The sequence below is a fragment of the Strix aluco genome, chromosome 15, assembly GCF_031877795.1.
Source record: "Strix aluco isolate bStrAlu1 chromosome 15, bStrAlu1.hap1, whole genome shotgun sequence".
In the NCBI taxonomy this organism is placed as follows: Eukaryota; Metazoa; Chordata; class Aves; order Strigiformes; family Strigidae; genus Strix; species Strix aluco.
In genome coordinates this window covers 10,053,260-10,076,943 of record NC_133945.1, presented here as the reverse complement: position 1 = coordinate 10,076,943, position 23,684 = coordinate 10,053,260, and the positions used below count along the sequence as shown (strand labels likewise).

At 45.7% G+C, this 23,684-nt stretch overlaps 1 protein-coding gene across 1 annotated transcript; it reads left to right on the top strand.

Annotated features, from left to right (window-relative positions):
* The first annotated feature begins 2,511 nt into the window (after positions 1–2,511).
* Positions 2,512–22,649, top strand: LOC141930069 (kinesin-like protein KIF19). Its single transcript, XM_074840378.1, has 20 exons — positions 2,512–2,592; positions 4,880–4,960; positions 7,258–7,368; positions 8,283–8,370; positions 8,966–9,102; positions 9,266–9,391; positions 9,994–10,188; positions 10,966–11,118; positions 12,030–12,152; positions 12,847–13,000; positions 14,545–14,716; positions 15,733–15,922; positions 16,517–16,787; positions 16,959–17,080; positions 17,880–18,022; positions 18,479–18,584; positions 19,242–19,697; positions 19,943–20,096; positions 20,736–20,843; positions 21,374–22,649. The coding sequence occupies exons 1-20, from the start codon at positions 2,512–2,514 to the stop codon at positions 21,448–21,450; spliced, it is 3,048 nt and encodes a 1,015-aa protein (XP_074696479.1). The 3' UTR covers positions 21,451–22,649.
* The last annotated feature ends 1,035 nt before the right edge of the window (positions 22,650–23,684 follow it).

Sequence of the window (23,684 nt, the reverse complement as noted above, 5' to 3'; positions counted from 1 at the left end):
TAAAACATTTGCAAAGTGATACTAGCCTCAGGAATTACTGGATTAGTCTTAAGTCTTATTAGTGAACATTGCAAACTTTCAGAGAAGTGCTCTGTATACACATGCCTTATGCTCCCTGTTACAGTACCTAGTTTCATTTCTAAAGCTCTCTGTGCTCAGAGGGGAAAAGTGTACTTAAAGCTGGTGGAGCAACTTCTCTGTATTTGTATTTAAGTAGAAATTCTTTTCTGGATATTGTCAGAGCAGTGAGAGATTGGCCTGCTGCTTGCCCTTTGAGGGGCAGAGAGGAAGGGGGATGTTCCTGTCTCTCCTGGACAGGCCAGTGAAATATCTGATGTGAGCCCTCTTGACTGGCTCTGAGCTCCCTTACACAGCAGTGTGACGGATTGGAAACGGGAAGCAGAAAGTACCTTTTGGGGAAAGAGTAGCCCCACTCAGCTGAGGCAGCCAAGGCACACTAGTGTTTTTAGCACTCGCTTTTCTTTGTCCTTAGGTGAACTTGCTGTGATAGAAACGCACGAACCCCGCAAACTCCCATGTTCTCTTCACCAGGAAGACTTCAAAATGATTGTTCCATAATGGTGGTATTGACTCAGTTTCAGTAGTTCGCTCTCAAACCAGTGAGTGTGTTTTTTTCCAGAAGTCTACATTAGTTTCCAGTTTTCTGCATTTGTTCATCCATAATCCATGTATACAGACAATTCAAGTTTTGTCCACAATATTTACCAAACTCAACTGGACTGGAAAAAAATACTTTCTGGCAAAACAATGCAGAAGAACTTCTAGCATATCAAAGTTCTTCAGTAATGGCTTGGACTTTTATAGCAGGAATCATTTTATTTACCCTTGTGAAGAGCTGACTTCTCAACCATTTTCTAAATCATGAATTGAGTTGAAAGGCTTTTTTTCCCCTGTCTCCATGCAATGAAGTTTTAATGGGCTACTGTGTTTTTCCTGGCCATTTTCAAAGTAAAAAAATGTAATGCCAGCATTAAAGGAATTGGGTTCTCTTTTCTGAAGTGTGGATCATCAGTGGGGAAAATAAAAAAAACAAAACCCACCCAAAACTTGATGTTCGTGTAGGAGCTCTGGAAGCTGACAAGATGTTGTCCTGACCAGTTGAAGCCTCTTCTCATCTGTTGCACTGACATTTCTGATGCTGCTGCCTTCAATTACTGTGTCTTTTCTGTAGTGTTTCTTACTTCAAATGCTTTTTGCAAATTATGTGCTACTGAAACTGCTTTATGAGTGTGTATTTGGTAAACTAGTCTATTCGGCATACTCGGAATAATGTGAGGAGTTGTAGTAGGGAGGAAGGATCTTGTTGGATTGAATCCATGTTGGTTTGTAGCTTCAGGTACTCTGGCACTAGTTTTCAGCCTGTGGCCCTTAGAGGGGCTTCTGAAGGATGGTCAAAACAGAAGCAGGTTTGTGGGTGCTGTATAGAGAGATGTATGGGTGGGGAGAAAGGCTCCAGCAGCAGTTGTACCTCCACTGAATGCCTTCGAGGGTGCAGAATTTGGGCAGGTGGGGAGGGAGGGAAATAAACCTTAAGCATTAAGTAGGATAGTATCTCTCATTGTGTGTGTTAAAGTATTGTCTTAAGTATTTTTAATGATTGTTTTAAATAGCAAGATTAACTGCAAGAATTCATATAATCCTGGGCTAGTCTTCACTTTCACAGTCTTTATTTTGAATTTGTAATAAATACTCTCATGACCTAACCATCTACAGTCCTTAATGCAAATTTCATAGAGCAAGTTTTGTTCACTTGCTATACTAAGTTTTAACTTCTTAAATTCTAATATTTTTTAATAAAGCCTTACTGTAACTTTTATGAGCTTTGACTCATTTACTGTGAATAAATAATGAAGACAAAAGGTGATCTTGTTGTGGGTTTTTTAATTGGTTGTAAGGAATGGACTGACAATGAAAATGCTGAAGGATTGTCTTCCTGAACCTAGGAGTCACGAAATGCCACTGTGTGTGAAGTGACAATACAGTGGAAGTTGCACTTACCTCAGGGGGGTAGAAAACTGTTTCCTGCCTGTCTCGACAGCTGTTGTCAGTTCTTGTGCAAGATGAGGGGCCAGGATGCTGCCTGCTTGGCTTTTGGTGGAGCCGTGGGCCCCTGGACCAGGTGGTGCTGCATCTTTGATCTCAGGGCAAGGAGAAATCTGGCAGCCTACAGGGCAGACAATGAAGGCTGTGGCCTGCTCACTGAGAGTGTGCAGAGGGATTTGCACATAAAGAGCTAATTTGGGCTTGCAGGTGGGTCACTTTGCTTCTCCTGACCCTTTTACCGTGTCCTGTGCAAGGTGCAGTGGTGGCACGCTGCTCCAGGGAGCTGCTGCAGCCTCTTCCTGCCCGGGGCTCGGTGATTCACTGCTGCCTCTCTGCTGTCCCTGTACTCCTCTCCCCTGGGGGGAGCGCAGGTGTTGCCTCTCTCCTTCCCTGGGGTGATGGCTGCTGCCTCTGAACCATTTGGTCTTCCTGAAGGGCTCCAGCTCGATGTGCACCTCCCAGGGCAAATCACCCAGCCCTGAGCTGGCATCATCTCGCAGCTCGGCCATGAAGGAGCAGCAGCTTATGGTAAGCCCGCTGGTTTAGGGAAGGATGTGGGATGGGGAGGAGCAGCTGGGTTGTACCCAGCCTCGGCATCCTTCCTGTCGGCGTTGCCAGCTGTCTGCTGGTGTTCCTGGCCTCCGTGGCCCAGCCAGAGGGGGAAAAATGCAGACTTGCTCTCTTTGAGCAAAACTCTGTATGATTTAAAGCAAAAGTTGGGTATAAGTATCCTGCAGGGGGGGGAAATATATAGGAGGGGAGGTGAGGCTGGGTAACCTGGCAGGTGATGGTAGTTACTCCTTGAACAGTGATCTCCAGCATGCCCATCTCTTTGGGATCTGTTTGAGTGACAGAGTCATAAAAAGCAGCTAAAAGCAGCTGGGATTAGACTCCTGTTTGAGTCCACATCATTGCTCCAGGACCTCGGCATCTCTCTGTGGTGATCAGAGTAAGAGGAGTGCTTTGAAAATGTAATCCTTCCCCAAGTTTCAAGCTTCAGCCCTGTGGCGCTCTGTTAAACTGAAGCATTGCCCTCACGTTGTGCTGAAACACAACTGAGGCAGATACAGAAACCTCCGCTCAAAGTGGAATCGCTTAAAATAAAGTCAATAATATCTAGAATACCTTTCATTCCTCTCTAATGCAAGAAAAAGCCTTAGTACTTGGTGTGACCCATCTCCACATGCTGCTTATTTGGGTTTGTTTTCTTGCCCTCAGTGGCTAGGGCTTGCAAATAGAGTGATTAACCAGACTATTCCGGAGGTTAAGGCAGTCCGAGAGAGACTTGCACGTTCCCCTATTCCTCCAGCAGAAGTTGGCATTATGGTGTGCAAGATAATATTTTCAAATTCTAAAATGAGTTCAGCCTATGGGAATGAAATGCTCAGAATGGTGTCGTTCACATGTGTTTAGGGAGATGAAGCTAATTGTTGCATTCTCGTGAATATTAAAAGTTGCCCAAAGCCAAGGAGCTTAGCTTGTACTCTGAGATATTCACAGTGAAGAAATGTTCTTTGCTGTTGCTGCAACTACTCAAATATGTCTACTACAGGGCTTGCTGTTCATGAGAGCTGTTCATGAAACCCTCATTAAATTGACAAGTAGCTTGACTTGTTACTGTGGAAATAAATCTGGTTCCTATAGAAACTAGTTGCTTGTGGACTGGTGAGGGTAGAACAAGTCTGTTTCAATAATTGCACACCCTCCTGCTGAGGCACCGCTTAAGTGCATTATGTAGTGTTCTATCAGCATCAGCTCTCCTGTCAGCAGCTGCTAAGGAGATCCTGCTGTATTTTCTGAAAGGGAGAACAGCTATGGAAAGGTGAAAATAGAATCTTTCAAATCTCTGTTATTAGCCGAGAAGCCAAGGACAGCTTTTAGGTGGGATTTCAAATCGGTGGTCTTCTCTGGAGACCCTCCACTGGGCACACAGGTTGGGGATCTGGAACTGTGCAACTTGCCCTCAGCTGCAGTGAGTCAGGGCCAGAGCAGGACCCCAGCATCAGGGGGCCCAATTAATCCCACAACTGATCCATGACACCACACTTTATTGCTTCACCTCTAGATTAAACAGGCTGAAATACATGTGCTCTTGTACATTATTAATACTGACAAGTGCAGCCTGTGTGTTTTAAATTTTTGGGTCAAATTACTGTCTTTCAAAACAAGAGTACCGTGTTTCTGACTGATTGAGTTGTGGTACAAGGCACTGGCAGTTAATTGCTACTTTATAATCGCTCCAGTCCTGTGACGAATTCCAGCTTCCAAGGAACCCCGCGGGACCCACACAGATCAGGGACAACTTGCTCTGATCTGGTTGAACAGGCTCATAATGATTCCTACCTGGGATTAAATGAAGTGGGTACTTAGTGAAATGCAATTCCCTTTCTTTGTTATGGATAACTTTAATCAGTGTTTTGGGAACACCAGGGGAATCTGTAAGCATGCTCAGCTCTGTGACTGTTGGAACCACAGTCCTGGATCTCCGACGGTTCCTGCTGGCAGCAGCAATGACACGGCTGAGTTTATTCTGCTGCCTTCTCTGTCGATCAGTTGGAGTGTTGCTGCGTTAGAGACAGAAACACTCTGTCGGGTGGAAGAGGGAGGAAGAATTCGTCAAGGTAAAAGTGCAAATCATGGGAGAATTAACTGGTTTAAACTTTGTAAACTTCCCTAAACTCTGCAGGCCCTAAGTTTAAGGTTTTAAGACTGATCAGCAGAAGAGATGCAGTGAGAAGCTGTAGATATCGCTGGTGCTTGCACAGAGCTGAGCCCCGTTGCAGGTAAGTCACACATGTGTGTGCTGTGTGTGCAGGTGGCCCTTCGCATCCGTCCCATCAACGCAGCAGAAGCAGAGGAGGGAGCTGCCCTCGCTGCCCGCAGAGTGGGTGAACAGGTGAGCTGGGGGGGGTAGTTGTGCCTGGGCTGCAGGAGAGCCCCCGCGATGGGGACCGGGGAGTCTGCCGGCTACCGCGCGGACCACCTCGAGACTCCGGCTCTTCTGGCTCACGGGCAAACACTTGCTTTCAAATCCTGCAAATCTCGTGGCCTTGCTGGGACGCAGCAGGATACAGCTTCCGTGCAAATGGTGCTTCTTTCCTCTAGTTCTGCATCTTCTACCTCTTGCTCTTCTTTAAGAGGCGGGGATTGCAGGAGGTCCCCACTTACCTTTTCTACACAGCTACGTCTATTTCCATGTTTTTATTGTGCCCTTGTTATTTACCTTCTCTTCCAATGTAAATCCTATTATTTTCTATCGTGCTTCAGCTGATCTTTCTCTGAACCCTTTCTGAATGCACACTAATTCTGCTATATATCTTGTCTCTTGTATCCTTGCCATAGTCAAATGATAGCAGCCCTCAGAAGCAGAGACAGCATCAATCTTCTTCCTTTTTATGCATTATCTTACAAATGCAATTTTTGTTTAGCACCTTACAGGCGAAACATTTTTTTTTCTTTTCTTTTTTTTTAAAGCAGTTATTAACCTCACAAGGATATCAGCTTTATTTTTACACAGCTTATTCAGACTTGCATCATCTGGCCTGAGATCTATTTTCTCTAATGGAAATCTGGGAAGGAAATGTGCATTACATTAGTCTGAGTAACTTCTATCTACGAGAATGAGTTTCTCTTAATAATGCAAACAACTGTAATTATGAAAGCAAATTAATTGACTGGGCAGTTGAAGTGCTTAGATTTCTTGGTGTATTTTGATTTACATCATGTTCCCTGCTATATTTACTCCCAGCCTAACTCATTTAGAGCTTCTGCTGGCTGCTTATTAATCCTAACTCAAAATTGACTCTGTTAGTGTCTTGTTATGTTTTAATGCTTCCAGGCAATAGCAGAAGGTTTATGCTTTTAGAATACTGCTGGTTAGACAAGGTGTTGGCCCCAGATTGGAAGGGGAGGACTCTTGGATGCCTGGATACACTACAAGCAAAATTTGGACATTGCAAGGACTCAGTAAGAGGGCCCTGAAAGTGTTACAGACAGGATTTTTAAAGGAAACATGTTGACCTCATTCTCCAAGTTCTGCTCTTTGCTGTCACACTTGCATCTGCACATGATTAGACTCTTTTGCAGGCAAACACCATTGCTGCCGACAAACCAGGAGTTCCCTTTGGAGTTTGTTCTTGTGTTGCTTCAGGTTTTAAGGCCTGAGCTGGACCAGTGAAAACTAAAGAATTTTAAAAAGAAAAAGGTCTTCCTGGTAATTTGAAAATATGCAGATCAAAACCAGAGATACTGGTTAGAGACTTGGAATTTAGCAGGAAATGCAAAAGAAAAAAACCAAAACAAAGTCTTGACATTTCCTGAACGCCTGTGGGCACTTGTCCTAGGTTCTTGTGTCTCTCCCATGCCTGGCACACCAGTGCAGTTATTCTGTAGGTCAAGTGGTGGTTGATCTATGCTCTAATTTCTTTTCTAATGATCTGTTTACCTGAGAAAGAGTGAAAGCTGCTCTGGAGTAGGAGGCACAGGGTTCTCTGTCCCTTCCTTTGAGGCTTCAGCATCTCCTTATGAGCCATTTCAGTGGAGGAGAAAGAGTACTATTCTCCACAGTAATTATATACTGTGATAATTATGTACTAAAATAGATCCTAAGGGACTGAAAAGAAACAGAACCAGTTCTGTAACCTGCTGCAACTCTTCTCCCACCTTTGTTTTTTCCTTAATAAAAGCCAGAAATGGAATGAAGCTTCTGTCCTTGAGCAATGCAGATATTTCTATCAGTTCTGCTGCAGGAAAGGCTTTGGAAGATGACTTTGGGCACTTTTGCTCCTGAGGAACTTAAATATTTTCTTTCACAGCTCCTCTATCTGAATCTTGGCTGAAAATTGAGGTAAGAGGTCCTGTCCCCCTCCTGCTTGCATGGGAGTTGGTTGGGTGTCATGTCCCCGCAACCACTGCTATTACCCAATGCCAGTGACTGTTTCACTGCACAACGGACCTTCAAAGCATTTTGCAGCAACTGCTACTTCTCCAGATTACAGAAGTTGTGACATCAGTTGCAAGACAAAGCTTGTCAGCCTCCGCATTGTGCATACAAATGTATTTTCCGTGCAAAGCTGAAGTGCCAATGTTCCTTTGGCCAAGAGATTCAACGGTGATAGTGCTGTAAGAAATCCTGACAGGCTGTTAACAAAACCCAGACGTAACGGTTCTTGTTCTGACTTTATCTTATAACAGAGAGTGGTCTTGATGGATCCAAGTGAAGATCCAGGTGACATCTTACGAGCTAACAGATCCCGAGAAAAAACATTTGTATTTGACATGGTTTTTGATCACAGAGCAACCCAGGTAACATCCTTCCCTTTTTTTAACCAAAAGGCTTAACATTAGAATTGTTTTCCCTCCTTAGATGAACGTTTTTGGCAGGTAAGTAGAACTGCACATCCCAGAGGCCACATGTCACCCAGATAAAAGAGGTGATGGTGTTGAAGGCGAGAGGACTGTGAGGGTTTTCCTTTTGTCAGAGAAGCGGGGAGACGTGCAGTATTCAGTCTGGCTCTCTCTCTGCATCGGGACTCCCCAGGCTCAACTCACCTGAGCAGAGATGAGGAGCTTTGTCTCCTGAGGTCTCCGGTGAATGAGATCATTGTCACGTTGCTTGGCTTCATTGCTCCCACACTTCTTCCCTGTGCCTCTTGATTACAGGCTCATGGAGTGAGCTCTAGTGCCCTACAGAGCTGTGTTTTGCAGACAGATGTAAGGTGCAGTATGAGGATTTCATCAGCACCTGCATTTTGTGATCACCACGATGCAGCCTTGCTTCTCACAAGCAATTGGGTTATCTGTGTTCTCTTTCACATTTAACATCAGCGTGGCACCCTTGTGTGCTACAGATGACATTTTTGGAGGCCCAGTGGCACTTCTCTGTAAAGGATAAGGCCAGGGAGATAATTTACTCCCTTTTTCAGCAGTCACAAATTAAAAACAAAGAATTCCATGTTCAGAGTCCAAGAAAATAATCGTATTTAAGAACATTTATTTTAGTAAGCTCCTGCATCTTGCCTGCGTTTAGAAAATTCAATAAACCTCTGTGCTTTTCTGCTCATTTTGATGTGTCAAAACTCAAATGGCTCACAAATCATTCCAAAACCCAGGAAATTTGTAAAACATAGTGAGAAAATCATAGGGAATGCAATTAGGTATCGATTTTTTGGACAGCTGTTGTGCCTGACCAAAAATTTATGCTTTTTTGACTGAATTAGGAGGAAGTGTATGTGTCCACGACCAAAAGCCTGATAGGAGGAGTCATTTCTGGCTACAATGCAACCATTTTTGCCTATGGTCCAACAGGTAAAGTAGTCCCTGTAGCTGTACTGCTCCTGATGAATAAAATATATCTGTACAAAGCAGAAGTGAACTATAATGCCAATTAATTGCTTACTGTGAGAACAAGACTGAAGCATTAAAATACCATTCTCATTGGGAAGTGTGGATCTCCCTTAAATGCCAAAGTAACAGCAAAGCTGCCCTGTTTAAGAATCACTTAATTGAGGTGGAATTCAGTGGAGACAAATCTTCCCATTTAAAAAGGAGGAGGAGATGAGGGCATCTGTGCAACGCTGGAGACTGATCTCAGGAGAGCAGTGTAGAAAGCACTTACAGACTACAGTCTATGTGAAAATATTTTTCTACTCTAGCTCTGAACACCCAGTGGGCAGTTAACCTACCTATCTGTCCAGCTGCAAGTCCTCTTCCTACCCTTTTTGGATGATGGCATGTGCCATGTGTTTCCTGAGGCAGCATCACTGTGGGGTGAGAAACTGGAGTAACTGGAGGAAGTTAGGGGATGAAGGACAGAAATCAGTAGGAAACCAGGCTTCGTTTGTTGTGGAAACTTGCTCATGTGGAAGTTGGGCTTTGCTGCTCTTCTTTGTGTCTTTAACAGGAGCAGGAAAAACCTACACGATGCTAGGGACAGACTGTGAACCGGGGATTTACATCCGCGCCCTCGATGACCTCTTCAAGGCCCTTGAAGCTACCGCCGAGGAGATGGATTACACAGTCTCCATGTCCTACCTGGAGGTGAAGTGTCTGTGTTGCCTTGGATCTGGCCTCTGTGGAACAGGTGTAATGGGAACTGGGGAGTCCGAGTCTGCCCGCTGAAATGCAGGATCAACTCAACCCTCTTTGCAGATCTAAGGACCCACTGCTAGTCTCACGCCAACCCCTTGTTTCTTACCCTCAGATCTATAACGAAGTGATCCGTGACCTCCTGAACCCATCCTCAGGGTTCTTAGACCTGAGAGAGGACCCCAGAGGTAGCATCCAGATAGCAGGAATTACAGAAGTCTCCACAACAAATGCTCAGGAGGTACCTTGGGCTGTGGTCCACGGTGAGGGCAAAGGGAGGGGGTTTGTGCTTTCATGCATCAGTGCTTTAAAATTTCCTGACACTTTCCTATTGCCTGTGCCTTACTCAGTAACAAGGACCTTTTGTAGCAGGACCTTGGTGGAACTGGATTAATGTGATGAATTGTATGGAAAGGGCTGATCATGTGAGTGGTAGAAACCAGGCTAAAACCCCCAGCTAACCTCCTGCTAGCTCTGCTTCCCCCAGGTGCATGCTGCTTTCCTGGAAGGATAAGAGTGCTTTGATTTATGTACACATGTGTCAACAAACCATTTGGAGAGGGAGAAGAAATAACGAAACCCCCTTGAACTACACTGATGTGCACTTCTCGTGTCCAAGGCACATGTAGATAAACAGGAAAATAGCCCCAAACCCAACAAACCTGCACTTCCGAGGTCACAAGCCAAAGGGGGAGATCTGGGGAAAATCAACAGCAAAACCCCCGCTAGCATGAGCGGGACCAGTCTGCCCGTGCCCTGGGTGAGGTGTTCAGTCTGCAGGGAACGCCGTGCTGTGGCTCAGGCAGAGCTGTACATCTCCGCGTGCTTTTCTGCATCATTTAGATCATGCAGCTGTTAATGAAAGGAAACAAGCAACGCACCCAGGAACCCACTGCTGCCAACAAGACATCCTCCCGCTCCCACGCAGTGCTGCAGGTGACAGTGACACAGAAAAGCCGAAGGAAGGTGATGAGCGAGGAAATGCTTATTGGAAAACTTTTCATGGTCGACCTGGCGGGGTCAGAGAGAGCAGCCCAGGTACGGCTGGAGCTCAGCAGCTTTTGGTGAGACCAGGCTGGATTCCCTGGCCTGCTGTGCAGGCCCTGCATGCCCATCCGCATCCCTGGGGAAACCAGCACTGGGTGTTTGTTGTTTTAGAGCAGTAGTTTGTACCTGAGACAGCATGAAAATAAAGACAAAGTTTGATGATATTGGTAGTATCTTTTATATTATACCAACTAGTATAATTGGAAAAATGTAAACCAGCTTCTGGGTGCAGCCTTTTCTCAGGTCTGAAAAAGCAGCAGCGAATTTCACATGTAAAGAGAAGCTGATGTCTGTTAGGCAGGGATCAGCTGGGCTGTCAGAGAGAAAGCTGATACCAGTGGAATAGAGGGATGCTGGTGGGTGGAAAATAAAGCAGCTGGCTCCTATGGGAAGAAGGACACGCTGGAACTAAGAGAGGTGATTTGAGGGAGAGAGATTTTACATACCCAGTATTTCTACTGAGATCAGGAATTCTGGAGTGATGTCGTTATGCATCTTTATTTCTGAAATAATCTTTAAAAGATAATTAATAGCTATCTTTTAAGAACCAAGAGGTCAGATCTGGGTCATCTTTTCCAAGCAATGTACTCCTACCAGCACCTCTGTGCCTCAGAGTGGGGTTTAACCCACTTCAGGTTGATTTTTGCAGGAGGCATTGCTTTGACATCCAAACCTTGACCCGGGTGATGCTGCACATCTTCCCCAGGCACAGACCCACCGTTCTGAAGCGTGTGCTTTGTCTGTCTGTCTGTCCTCCCCTCCCAACAGACTCAGAACCGGGGCAAGAGGATGAAGGAAGGAGCCCACATCAACCGCTCGCTGCTGGCTTTGGGCAACTGCATCAACGCTTTGAGTGAGAAGGGGGGGAGCCGGGCCCAGTTTGTCAACTTTCGAGACAGCAAACTCACCCGCCTGCTGAAGGTACCGTACGCTGCGGGTCAGCAGGGAGCCTGGTGCGTTTGTTGCTGCTATCACCACTCAAATCAGCCAGGGCTTGAGAGCTGATCCTTAAATATCTCTGTGCATTGTCATTATCCATCTTGGAACGCTCCTCCGGGATCTTGCATGAGCTTTGCAATGCAGTCAGGGCTCGACTCGGGCAGTGCTGTCCTATAATAAACATGTTGTCATTGGTGCTGTTAAGGAAGGACCTCCTACAGCGTTAGGAAATCCTATAGATTTGGGTTGTATGTCTGTAAGCTCACAGGTGATAAGTGATTTTTTTTTTTCCTTATTAATGAACTTATTGCCTTTGAATGTTTCATTCTTTCTGTAAGAATTGAGTTAAATGGGCCAATAAATTTGGATGTTGTTGGGGCAGGAGGAAGAGAGACTGAGAGTGACTATGTGCTGTCGTAAGTCGTCTCTCCTTTAGGAAATCAGAAAGGTTGCAGACAGGCTTTTTGCTACACTGGTTATTTTATGGATCCTTTACAACTTCATTTATGAACCTCACCTCAAGTCTTGGTGCTGAGCTACCCCTGTCACTGCCTGACAGATGTGTTTTCTAGAGGATGGTGGGGAGGAGAAGGGATGGAGAAAAAGGCAGGATTCTGTTGTCAGCAGCATTGAGAAGTTACAAGCGTATTTGTGGAAATTGCCATTTTCTTGCAAAAATTCTTCTTTTGTAGATAGTTAATTACTTATTGATTTTGCTGTTGATGGAGAGAGGGCTTAATGAATGGTATTTTACCAGCCAGTTCTTCACTCCTAATTGGGATTCTACACCGGAATCTCAATGAACTGCAGGGGTACCAAGCCAGGGCAGTTCCCACCGAGCAGCAAGCCCCTGTCATGTCCATACTAACCACAGCAACATTGCATCCCTCTAGGACTCATTAGGGGGCAACAGCAGGACTGTTATGATTGCACATATCAGCCCAGCCAGTACCTCCTTTGAAGAATCTCGAATGACCTTGATCTATGCCTATCGAGCCAAAAACATCAAGACACAGGTAAATGAGCAAACAACTCACAGGGAGGTGGGGGTTAGAGATTAAAAGCTTGCGAAGTGGAAATAGAAAATGTAGTGGATGATGGGAGAACAAACTTCAGGAGGGGGCAGTGCAGGGTGGTGTAGAGGCTCAACGTGAGTGACAGAAGAAAAGCAGATGAAGGGAACAGTGAAAAGCAAACGATGTGGGTCATGGATGAGAAGAGGACTATGAGGGTCAAAGCAAGGGAGCAGAATAATGGAAAGGCAGAGCATGATGTGCCTGGTATGGACCTGGGTGCAGAATATAAGGAACGATGGTTGGAAGGTGACCACCTTGGGAGGGCAGTGTATGGGGAATGTCCCAGTGGGGATGCTGGGCCTGGAAGAGGAATATGAGGGGCTGCAAAAAGGAGGAATAAAATAGAGAGGCTTGTGGGGTAAAGGAAGATGAACAATGATCTACAACAGGGTTTTTGCTCTTTGTGGATCTCTGCGTTTTCCCTGTGGATACAGGGTCCCTGTCTTTTCTCTGTTACCTTCTGGGAATTTCCCAGAGTTAGGGAAAACTACTAATTTACAGTTTTCCCTCATAAGTTGGGAAACTTCCCCATTACAGGATTCAGTGCCCCTCCAACTGAAAGCATAGCTTTGTTTGCAGCCATTGTACCAATAACAGGCCTTGGGACAAACGCTCACGTGTTCTGGCTCACCAGGTGAAGTGTAACCTGCGGAACGTCTCCTACCACATCGACCAATACACCAGCATCATCACAGACCTCCGCAGGGAGATCGAGCGTCTGAAGGCGAGGGTTGAAAACCAGGAGAAGGAGAAGAGTGCAGTCAGCTCTGGCCTCGGGGATCTGCAAGGTAGGGTCAGGAGCAAGAACTGTTCTGGGGTATCCGGAGGGAAGAGAGCAAGGAGAGGAGCTGTGGGGACAGGTTGTGGTAGTGCTTGGTGGGCCTCCGTGTAGGCATAGCTGAGGGAAGGCGGTTCAGCAATGCTTGTAGAGAAGCAGAGCAGAGAACACGGTCTGAAAGGCGGTGGAGGCAGGCAGGGGAAATGGAAGTTGCTTTTCTGTATGAGCCTGTCTGATGTACTGTGTGACTGGACAACTGTTCTGGTTTCAGCTGGGATAGAATTAATTTTCTTCCTAGTAGCTGGTATAGTGTTGTGGTTTGGATTTAGTATGAGAAAAAAGTTGATCACACACAGACGTTTTTAGTTGTTGCTAAGTAGTGTTTATACTAAGTCAAGGATTTTTCTGCTTTTCGTGCCCTGCCAGCACGAAGGCTGGAGGGACACAAGAAGTTGGGAGGGGACGCAGCTAGGACAGCTGACCCAAACTGGCCAAAGGAATATTCCATACCATATGGCATCATACCCAGTATATAAACTGGGGGGAATTGGCCAGGAGGGGCAGATCACTGCTCAGGGACTGGCTGAGCATCAGTCAGCAATTGCATTGTGCATTGCTTGGGGTTTAAGTCACTCTCTTTTTGTTATCTTCCTTTTCATTGCTATTATTATTATATTTTATTTTTATTTCAATTATTAAACTATTCTTATCTCAACCCATGAGTTTTACTTGATTTCGATTTTCCTCCCCATCTCACCGGGGGTGGGGCGGGGAGAAGTGAGCGAGCAGCTACGTGGTGCTTAGCAGCTGACTGGGGTTAAACCATGACAACAGCACATTCAACCTTTTCAGCATCTTCCCCAACATTAAAATGTGTTAAATTTCACAAACCTGCCCTTGAAAAGAGCTTTGACATCAAGTGGTGGCATTTGCTGTGGGAGGACTGAAGTCTTACAGAGAGGTGACTGAGTTTGTAGCCTGCGTCATCACAGGCTCTGAGGCTGTGTCAGGACACGGAGTTCTCTTGTACGGTTTGTTGCACTTAATTAAAAAAAATAAAATAGGGAGGGGGGCAGGACAAAGCTTTTAAAACAATGATTGTTCTGCCTTGGGGATTGTTCCTTTTGTCAGTGAATCTGGCAAGGAATGAAATAAAAATAGTCAAGTTCTCTGACAGACAAGACATGAGATACGATAGGTCTCTGCTACCAATACCCAAGGTCATTTCTAGGTAACAAGCATAGAAAACCGATACTTTTTTCTTTTTGGCAGGTGGAAAGGGGGAAGAGATGTCCCTGCAATGCTGTATCCTCTTAATACTCAGAAAAACAGTAGCAATGTGATTTATTTATTGCTAATAATACAATCATAAAGATATATCAGATTTCTTAAGCATATTATTAAGTTCAAGAGACTGCAGAATGAAGCAGAGTCCTATAAATGAACGTCCTGTAGCACGTGGACTGAGTGGCTTGTTCCCACAGTAGTTTTGTAGGACTTGGCAAAAGTTTACGTGGCCTAATGTCAGATCAGAAATGTCTCCTCCTGCAGCAGAGAGGCACCAAGGCCCTGAGGCATGCAGTGGCCAAGCAATGAACGCTTTGCGGGCACAGCTGATCGGGGCTTTCAGGGAGCAGATGGAGATGCGTCGCAGCCTGATGGAACTGGAAAACACCAACATCGAGCTGCATGTTGATACCTGCAGACACCTCCTAACAATCACAGAGTGAGTACCTCCTTAGCTTTCAGCACCTCCAAACTCACCATGAGAAATGCCAATATCCCATGGTCCCCCCCAAAAAAATGACAGAAAGATGAGATCAAGTGTAGGTTTGAGAATTAACTATGTGATGAGGAAAAACTTGGGAGGGTAGTGGTCTGCAAAAGGTACCCAGGGATTTAAGGTAAATTAAGTCCATACAACTCTAAGCCTTAGGTTAATGTGCTATATTTGCAACAGGTGACTTCTTGTTATTGAGAAACACATCCCTAATCCCTCCTGGTGCTTGTAAGGAGGCTGCAGCCTGCACATGGTGCTGCACTGCTGTGCAATTGCTTGATGTAGCTCCATAAAGCAACCAGCTACCTCCAGCATCAAGTTTAAGCTCAAGACTAAAAGTATAAATGGTAGATATATCGCCTCTATTTGGACCTTATTCTGGACTTGGGTTTTAATGGAAAAACTGGATGGCAGCGCAGGCTGTGATTGTTGGTCCTTCTATGGTTCAGTCACTGTGTTTGTGAAGTGGTTTCCATCCAGATGCACTGCATCTGGGCATGATTTCATGTCAGAGAAAGCATCATCATCCCTTTCTTCTGGATAAACTATAAGCAGGTGCCAGTTTCCTCTCATTATCACTAGTCTCCCACCTAATATATATATATATATATATATTATAGTCACTCAGGATTTGGGTTATTTGTACTTAAAACAATGTTCAGGACACTGAAAATATTCAACAAGTACCTGTGAATAGGCAGCACTTTGTGATGAGGTGTGGAAAAGCACTGTTCTCCTTGCCATGGAAAGATCACATAGGAGGCCTGTCTTACAGACTTCCAAATGGGAGGAAGCTAATTGTCCTCTTCTGCACGGTTTGTCCAGCTCCAGACCAGCCTGGACTAATTAGTTCTGCTGCTGTCATGCAAGAAGAAGTTGGACAGATACAATCACAGGCTATGCATGCGTCATTAGAGCTATGTCACCGTGTCCCAGAAGTTCTTTTCTTTTTTTGCTGGCAGCTGGGAACGAGAGAAGGCTCAAGGTGCAAGCATGTACAGCAAACCAGCAAAGGAGGAGAAAGATGAAAACACAGAGGAGAAAGACAGGGAAGTGGATATCACAGATGCACCTGAACCTCATGAAGTTACAGTAGCAAGAGAAGAGATCAACCTGCTGCTGGCAGAACAGCGCAAGACGGCATCCCTGAAGGTGAGGAGGTGAAGGTGCAGTCACGGTCGCAAGTCTGACCTCTGCCCAGCAGGTCTGGGGGCAGGATGGCAGCAACGTAACTCGGAGAGGTTCTTGTGGTTTTGGGCTAGCACTGCAAAAGCCATGTGGCACCTGCATTGCAGCTGGATTCCTAAATACTTTGGGCTGCTGAAGGAAGCAGCGTGGCAACACTGGTATTTGCATCCTGCCTCTGTCCCTTTTTTTTTTTTTAGGATGAGGGAAAATCACAAACCCACTGTCTGGGCTTGTCCACTCATAAGCGAGCTAATTCTTCCCACTTCCCCTTTCAGGGATATTTATCACTCACTGGTTGGTTCAATGTTTTGGTAATCACTTTTGGTGGTTATTTTTTTGGTAGCTAATGTTAATGTTTGTGAGATCCTCTAGGCAAGGACTGTGCATCTGGATATATCTGCCATGTCTGAAACATGGTGGCTGCTAGCAGAATAAACAAAATACTTTTTGTAGATATTACTTCAATCTCAGCGTGAAGGACACAGCACAGATTTGCTCAGATGTCTGTTATCCCAAGAAGCCAAACTGCCTTGACAACGCCCCATCTATCTTTTTCAGTCAGAGCTGGAGCAGCACTTAGCAAATGCCAAGGAAAAAGCTTCCCAGATGGAGGAGTTTTTCCCCAGACAAATTGCCAGTGAGGATCAGCAAGAGGTGCTAAGGCTCCTCTGCAGAGCCCATGAGCTTGAGCTTGGCAACACAGAGCTGCAGGCAAATACACTGTACAAGGAGAGTCTATTGTGCCAGAAGGATTTTGTGATCCAGCAACTGCAGCAGCACATGCTACTCTGTGAAGAAATTATTCAGCAGCAGCAGATGCTGATAAAAGGTAAAGCAGCACCTTTGTTCCTGCTCTGTCATTATCTCCAAGCTTTGTTTTCTGCTGCCAAAGTGAAGAACAATCCACCCAGAAAACCTTGTCTTGGATGTCATGACTCCACAGTTCTCAGCTGTTTATCTAGGAGTGATCTTTAACTCTTCCTCCCCATCTCTGCTCCAGCCCAGAACGTTCCTGTCCCAGAGACACTGGCGAGGTTACACTGCCTGCACCTCTCTGAGTTGGAGGAGGGGACGCTGAACCGCCTGCTGCTGCTACATTCAGTGATGTCCAGCATGCTCCGGGTAAGGCAGAGCAGACCTTTGTGCTGGAGAATCCAAGCTGTCCATGATCTTGTGTCATGGCCATAGATTCGTACACACCCAAAGCCTGGCTGGGCCCTGGTGCCAGTCAGGAGCTGTACAGAGCTTTGTTTTAGGAACATGTTGTCTCCCTAGAGCTCCTCTCTCCTTCCCTTTGACTCAGAGAATTAATAAGTCTTTTAGAGACAGATGAGGACCCAGGCAGGCTGTGAATGAGCCAGAGTGTTTATCCTCCTGGTTGCTGTTGCATTAGATTTGAGAGAGATAACTGGCTTGGTGGCAAACAGAAGCAAAGGTTAGATGGCCAAACATGCAACTGGAAGGAGACCATCCTCTCCGGAGGCCTCTGCTCAAGGCACAGTTGTTATTGAGGTCTTCAGGTCTTTCCCGCAAGAAAGGTAAGATGCTGCTGGCCCATTTGTCTTTGGAAAACTTGTGTCTTTTGAGACAGTAAGGGGTTGCCAGGAAATTGCCAGTCTTCAGCAGGGAGTCCAAGCAGCAGTGTCTCTTATTTATTGCGATTGCCTAGACTGAATGGAGCAAGGAGTTGGGTTTCACCTTGAATAATAAACTTAATGCTAGTCATGTTGTTATATGAGAGATTAAACCACTTCAGGTGCCCTTCCACAGGAGGGGAGCAAATAGCAGGTGGCTGAAACTGTGGAAAAGCACATGAGGTATCAAGAGTGTCTTTGTGACCACAGGCTGGGAGTCAAGGCTAGAGGAGGGGCTTTACAGTGAGAAAATCTGCTGAGGATCTTGTTGTTCCCTCTTCCTGCAGCCCCACAACAGCCCTTCTTTGGATGTAAGTCAGCATCTGGATCTAAATAAAGATGAGGTCAGAAAGGGCCTACCTGGGAACATGAAGGATCTTCCCTGGGGGGTGAAGTCTGACATTCCTTCCGTCACCCTGGAGTCAGACAGGTAACGTGGACCTTTCTTATTATTAGACTTACTCTCTAGGGCATGGGGACCTGGCAGCCCCCAGCTAAATCCCCAAAGCTGGGTGATACCAAACTGGAAGAACCTCCATAAACTGGAATCTGTAAGAGAGGACTGAAGAATACTGCTTTTGCGAAGTAACTCTATATTTTAGCAGGATCTTTGCAGAGAGGGCTATGGGAAATGTTTGGATTTGCTTCTGTTGACTGACAAGCATTTAAACCAAATAAAGTAGCAAAGTCTGTGAGGATCAGGGGACAAAAATCTCTCTCCTTCATAAATCCTGAAGCCCTTCTTTGCTCTGGTGTTTACCACGTTTACCAGATTTCTGGCTTTCCCCGCAGCTTGAGAGCTCTCACCTAGACATGTTTCATCTCTCCCTGTTGATAAAGGGCCCGTGTTTTCATCTGTTAATCTCCTGGCATATTCTTTTCACAGTGGCAGCTGCAGATCATCTAAAATGTCACCCTGTAGGAAGGAGGGGTCTCTGGATAACCAGCTGAGCCCAACTTTCTCTGGTTTGCCAAAAACCCCAGGTCATCAGGTCAGTATGGCAGGAACTGAATTCAAGGAATATTTGTTGTGGATAGCACCTTCCTCTTGCGATGGCAGAACATGCATGGCAGCTAAATCTATTGCATGTGAGGAAGGTAAACCTTGGCAGGCAATAAAATCACTCCTAGAGCACTGGCCTTGAGTTTAAAGCCTGGGATTTACTTAAGAGGCCAAGGCTTAGCTGCCACGTCCAATCTGAGCTCTCCCTCTGTGTGAATCACCCAGTCTCCAGTGTGTCCAGGGGAGTGACAGGAGTTGTAAATGGAGATGCACCATGCAATCTGCTGTGAGGGGATCTGTGTTGTCCAGGATGATCACCTCCTTTTATGCCACTAACTGATCTGCTGGGCCTTGATTTGGTGACTATCTGGTGAAACCAATTTTACTCAGCACCCTGGAACAGGAGGCAGATCTAGGAGCTCATCAGTTTCTTGCCTGCCAGTTTGACCCATCTTGTAGCCATGGCTCCATATGGGAGATACACAGTCAAAAAGCTTTGCCTTTGTTTCTCTATACATAGAAGTTGTTGTTATAATATTTCAGGTGAAATTTAATGTCTTCCAAATGTTTGAAAGTGCTTTGAAGGGGAAAAGTATAAAAACTTTGAATGAAAATCAAATTATGCTGCAATTGCTTTGATTTTTAGCAGAAACCAACAGAAGTTACTGCAGGAAAGATGACTCCCAGGCTGCATTCCCCCACCTCTCTAGACTTGCATGGGAAAAAGTCACCTCCAGACATTGCTGCTGTTCCACTGAGTCAGACCTTGGAGGAAATTGCTGCCAACACCAAAAGCATCTCCCTCATTGCAGCCAGTCGCCGTTCCAGAGCCCAACACAGAGATCCTGGAAGCAAAGTCTCCTCAGCCCACTTGTCTGAGGAGGATATGCTTAAGCAGAAGTATCTGGAGGCCAGTTCCACCCCAGCTTGTCAGACAAGACTCAGTACACGTACTGAGGGGTTGCTGTTGGAGCCTGCAGCTGGGAGCCAGCTGTGCTCCCCAGCCCGGGGTGTGCTGAAGAACAAGAAAGACCAGGAGATGTCTGCTGAAAGGACAGCCAGAAAGAAAAGATCTCGCTCTCTCGAACCAAACTTCCACAGGGTAGGTCCTTTGTGAGCAGAAGGCATAGACCTGGTAGAGCTAGGGTGGTTTTTAAACACAGTAAGAGAAACATAGTACAAACTGCATCGGGAAATAAGTATCTTTATTCTACTATAATGCCCCTAACCTCTTGCCTAAACAGCAAGCGAAGCCAGTCAGGTGGGAAAGGAATCTTTTTGGTGCAACATGGCAACAATCAGAGGTGAGAGACATCACTGAGGTTAACTCCACTTGCTGTCTTTCAGACCTCAAAAGCTAAGCAATGGACGCCCTCGAGCCCTGGTACAGACAAAGCTTGTGAGAACCACCTGTGCCGAGCTAGACTCTTCCGTCAGACAAAAGCTGTGAGCAGCATATCCGTTGCCACAAAGGTCAAGGTTCCTATCAGCTACCGTTCAGGTAGGGGTCAAAGAGCTGCTGGTGACATCCCGCATCAGCTCTGCTGGAAAAGATGGATTGCCATGTGAGAAATAAGCCAGAGTAAACGCTAATGATCAGAACTACTAGTAATCTGATCTTTTTTTAAATATATATATCTAAGTAGCTTTTGATGGGTAAGAAAGCATATCCTTTGCAGACCACTGCCCCAACTATGCCTCTGTAATCTAGGGGGAAGAATTAGTTGCATGTGAACCCAACTGAACACAAGTTGCTGATCTTGGTCTAGTCATTCAGACAGTTTCACATCCAAACCAAGCCTCAGCAAGGAGACCAAGACATGACAGGCTGCACTGATCATCTGTCAGCTTCAGTTGTTTTGCTTTGTGCAGACACACAAGGCTGGGATGAGTTTAGGGAAACTGGATACCCAAATCCTATTGAAATGGAGCCAGAATCCTTCCCCATTCTGGCAAGAGGTGCTTACTGATGCTAATTAGTTTTTCTAACTTTTTTTTTTCCACTAAAAAATGGTTAACTTTTGATTTACAATGCTATAATTTATTTGGGCTAGCTATTAGTGATTCACGCGTTGCAAAATGGTTTTAAACCGTGCTCTGCTCCCACTGTTTATAACGAAGGTTTCTCTTCCTTTGATAGAGGGGACTGCACTAGAGGTGCTGCTGAAAGACAGTGCTCCTGCAAGCACCATCCAGCAGAGCAACGCCGATCACATCAAAGGACGGGTCCTACAGAAGCAAGTCAAGGGTGAGTATGTGAAATATCTGGTTGGCTGGCTCAGGAGGCAATACTATATTCTTCAGCACTTGCTCTGTTGCAATCTGAACCTAAAGAGCTGTAAATGCAACACAAACGGTCCAGTTGGGAAAGCAGCCACATGGGTAGGGGTTTTACAGCCAAGTTTTAAGCATGGGGGTTTTTTGCAACAGATGACATGGGCAGTGTTCCAGAATGAGTTACACTCCATCTCACTCTTAGCCAAAAATAACCTCTTAAGAAGAGAAAATAACATTTTCAGAGGTGTTCATAATCCTAGTCTAATCCATATGTGAAGTACAAAATTTAAACTGAGTTAGCCATGTGACAACCTACTGCTTCCACTGAAAGTGTCACCTTGGGATTTTCTTAAGGCAACGATGTGCCGATCCTGGTGCCTTTGCCAAACTCGCCCCTCCACAGCCCATGGCAATCTGTCTCTTCCCCATTTTGACTGGCAATGAGACTCAAATCGAAGTGTGAGAAACATGACCGAGTACTTCATCCTCCCTGGCTCACAGGGCCTGCAGATGGTGCCAGCAGTCGGCAAAAGCAGCAGCCAGACGCCCGCTTGGGGAACCAGCTGAAGACTAAATAGAAGTCACCGGGGGAGCAGGACTCTCTGTGGCCCCACAGCATTGCAATTTCAAGACTGCTGGAAGTTGGGGAAGCAGATGCAGGGGGAGTGTGACTTAGTATTTTAGCTTCTGTGTTGTGATGCTGAAAAGCCAAGGGTGGGCTAGCAGCAGGGAGAGAGACCTTATATGCTGTAGATTACTTTTTCCATATCCCTGCTTCAAGTCTTTCCTCTGTACTGTGAGGTCTAGCTTGTTAGCTTCAGTTTAAGACAAGTAGGGTGTTAACAGTGTCCAAGAGAAGAGGAAAACCTCATTTTCCCAGCAGTGTTCGCCTCCCAGAAGATGTCAGCATGGAGCCCGAGCTGCCTTTTTTCTCCAGGGCAAAAGTGTGGATGCCACCCATGCATCCAAAAGACTCCCTGACTATTAAAACCAAGTGTAAATGCCTGAGAAATAGTTTCCCCATTCTTCCCTGCTGTCCCTGTGTGTTGCTGTGAAGCTGGGAGGTGTAACGCACGCCTGGAATGCTGTTTGGGTGAGCAGATGTTTGGCTGTGAGAGCAGCCAGAGATTGCTAAACTCTTTTCCATCTACAGAGCATTTCAGATCTGACTGCAGCCCGGAGAAGAGGCATGCTGATAGGTGAAGACCCTGCTAAGAGCTAGCCTGGAAGTAAACTGTGGGAACGTGTTTTTCTTTTTGGAACACACGTCTCCAGCCAGCAGCCTTCTCCATATGGGGCTTTTAAAAAGTATTTTCCCTGCGTTTTAAATATGCTGCAAATAAAGTGGTTCTGGTCATTGCACTGAATAAACAGTGACTCCATGCCCCAAAGAGGAGTGGCTTCCCTCCTAGGTCTGCCAAAGTATCTAAGATGGGAAACTCAGGTAGGTTTGTGCATTTTTTTCAGATGGATGAAGAACCATTTAGAGCTGCAGCACTTGCAAAGTATTCTCCTACATGTTCTTTCTGACTTGCTGTGTGACACTGGACACACTCCCTATTCCTCTATGCCTCTTGCTTTGATGTCAGGAAGATGAGGAATAGCTCACTCTAGGGATGAGGAAGCTTAGATTATTTGTATTTTCAAAATGCCTTAAACCCCTGCAGCGGCGATGCGATGCAAGTGCGTAAACTGGTATAGCAAGCATCAGATTTTTCTTATGAAACAGAAAGAAGCAAGAGCGAGGTGTGATGGCAAGTAGGAGGTCAGGAACACTTGTTCCCTGGGGCTGCCTCTTTCAGATAACGATGTAAAAAAAGGAGACACAGATAAAATAAGCACAGACTGTGTAAAACAAACCTGTGCCAGCAGGTCTTGAGCCAAGCCTGTATTTACAAGACCTCACGTGACCTGCAAACACTGAAGGACCAAAAGTGAGGGAAAATGGAATTTTTCAAGCATATACATCTCCACTAAATACCTCTGGGCTGAATCACCACGAAAAGTTGCAGTGTTCAGAGATATTTCATACAAAGAGTGGGACATCCGAGCTCGACGCATCGCTTTGAGGCTGTATCTCTGAAGGGAGATTGTGCAACAAAGAGTTTGATAATTTGCCATGACTGTTGTGAAGAGTACAGAGCCATGTGATGTGCTACTTTCCCTGTTTGTAAAACCTACATTTTATTAACAGATTTAAAAAGTTGGGGATTGAGACCTCGGAGGTGGAATCTGTAAATTTTCATTTGTAACTTTGATCATTGCTGGAGGTGAGGCTGCAGCCCATCTCCTGCGCAAAGTGGGACCGTGGTTGTTTTCAGTGCTGGGCTTTTTCATTTGATTCTTCTTGATCACAAATGATAAGAGTAGCAAAGGGCGCTTGAACTGTTTGGGGCTTTTCAAACAGCATTTTCTAGCCTTGCTGTATCCAGTTATCCGTACTTTGCTCCTAATAAAGACTGCAGGGCTAGAATCCCCAAGGCTGGGTTTTCTTCCACAAAACAGCTTGAAACTGGCTACATCTAACTGTGAGCTCCAGCAAGGAGCAAGTCGGGTCTCAGGAGGCCGTGTCCATCTCGAGATGAGGACTGTCACCACCACATCCACTGCTTGCTCTTCCTCTTCCTCGTCCTGTCCCTGGCGCAGGGCAGGTGCTGGAGGGGGTTTCTATCTCTGCAGCCCCTCAGCCCCCATCTGCAGGGCCATTAAACACCCACACGGGGTTACGGTGTGGCGTGAGTCCTCCACGCAACCTGTAACGAATTTAAACGCGCGTTTTGGCTTAAACTTTCCTTGTGTAATGGCTCGAAGG

Excerpts from the sequence above, each read along its gene's own strand:
- LOC141930069 (XM_074840378.1), top strand. The coding sequence starts at position 2,512 with ATGTGCACCTCCCAGGGCAAATCACCCAGCCCTGAGCTGGCATCATCT. Across the intron at positions 8,371-8,965 it reads TTTTGCCTATGGTCCAACAG|GAGCAGGAAAAACCTACACG; the intron begins GTAAAGTAGTCC and ends TGTCTTTAACAG. Across the intron at positions 10,189-10,965 it reads GGTCAGAGAGAGCAGCCCAG|ACTCAGAACCGGGGCAAGAG; the intron begins GTACGGCTGGAG and ends CCCTCCCAACAG.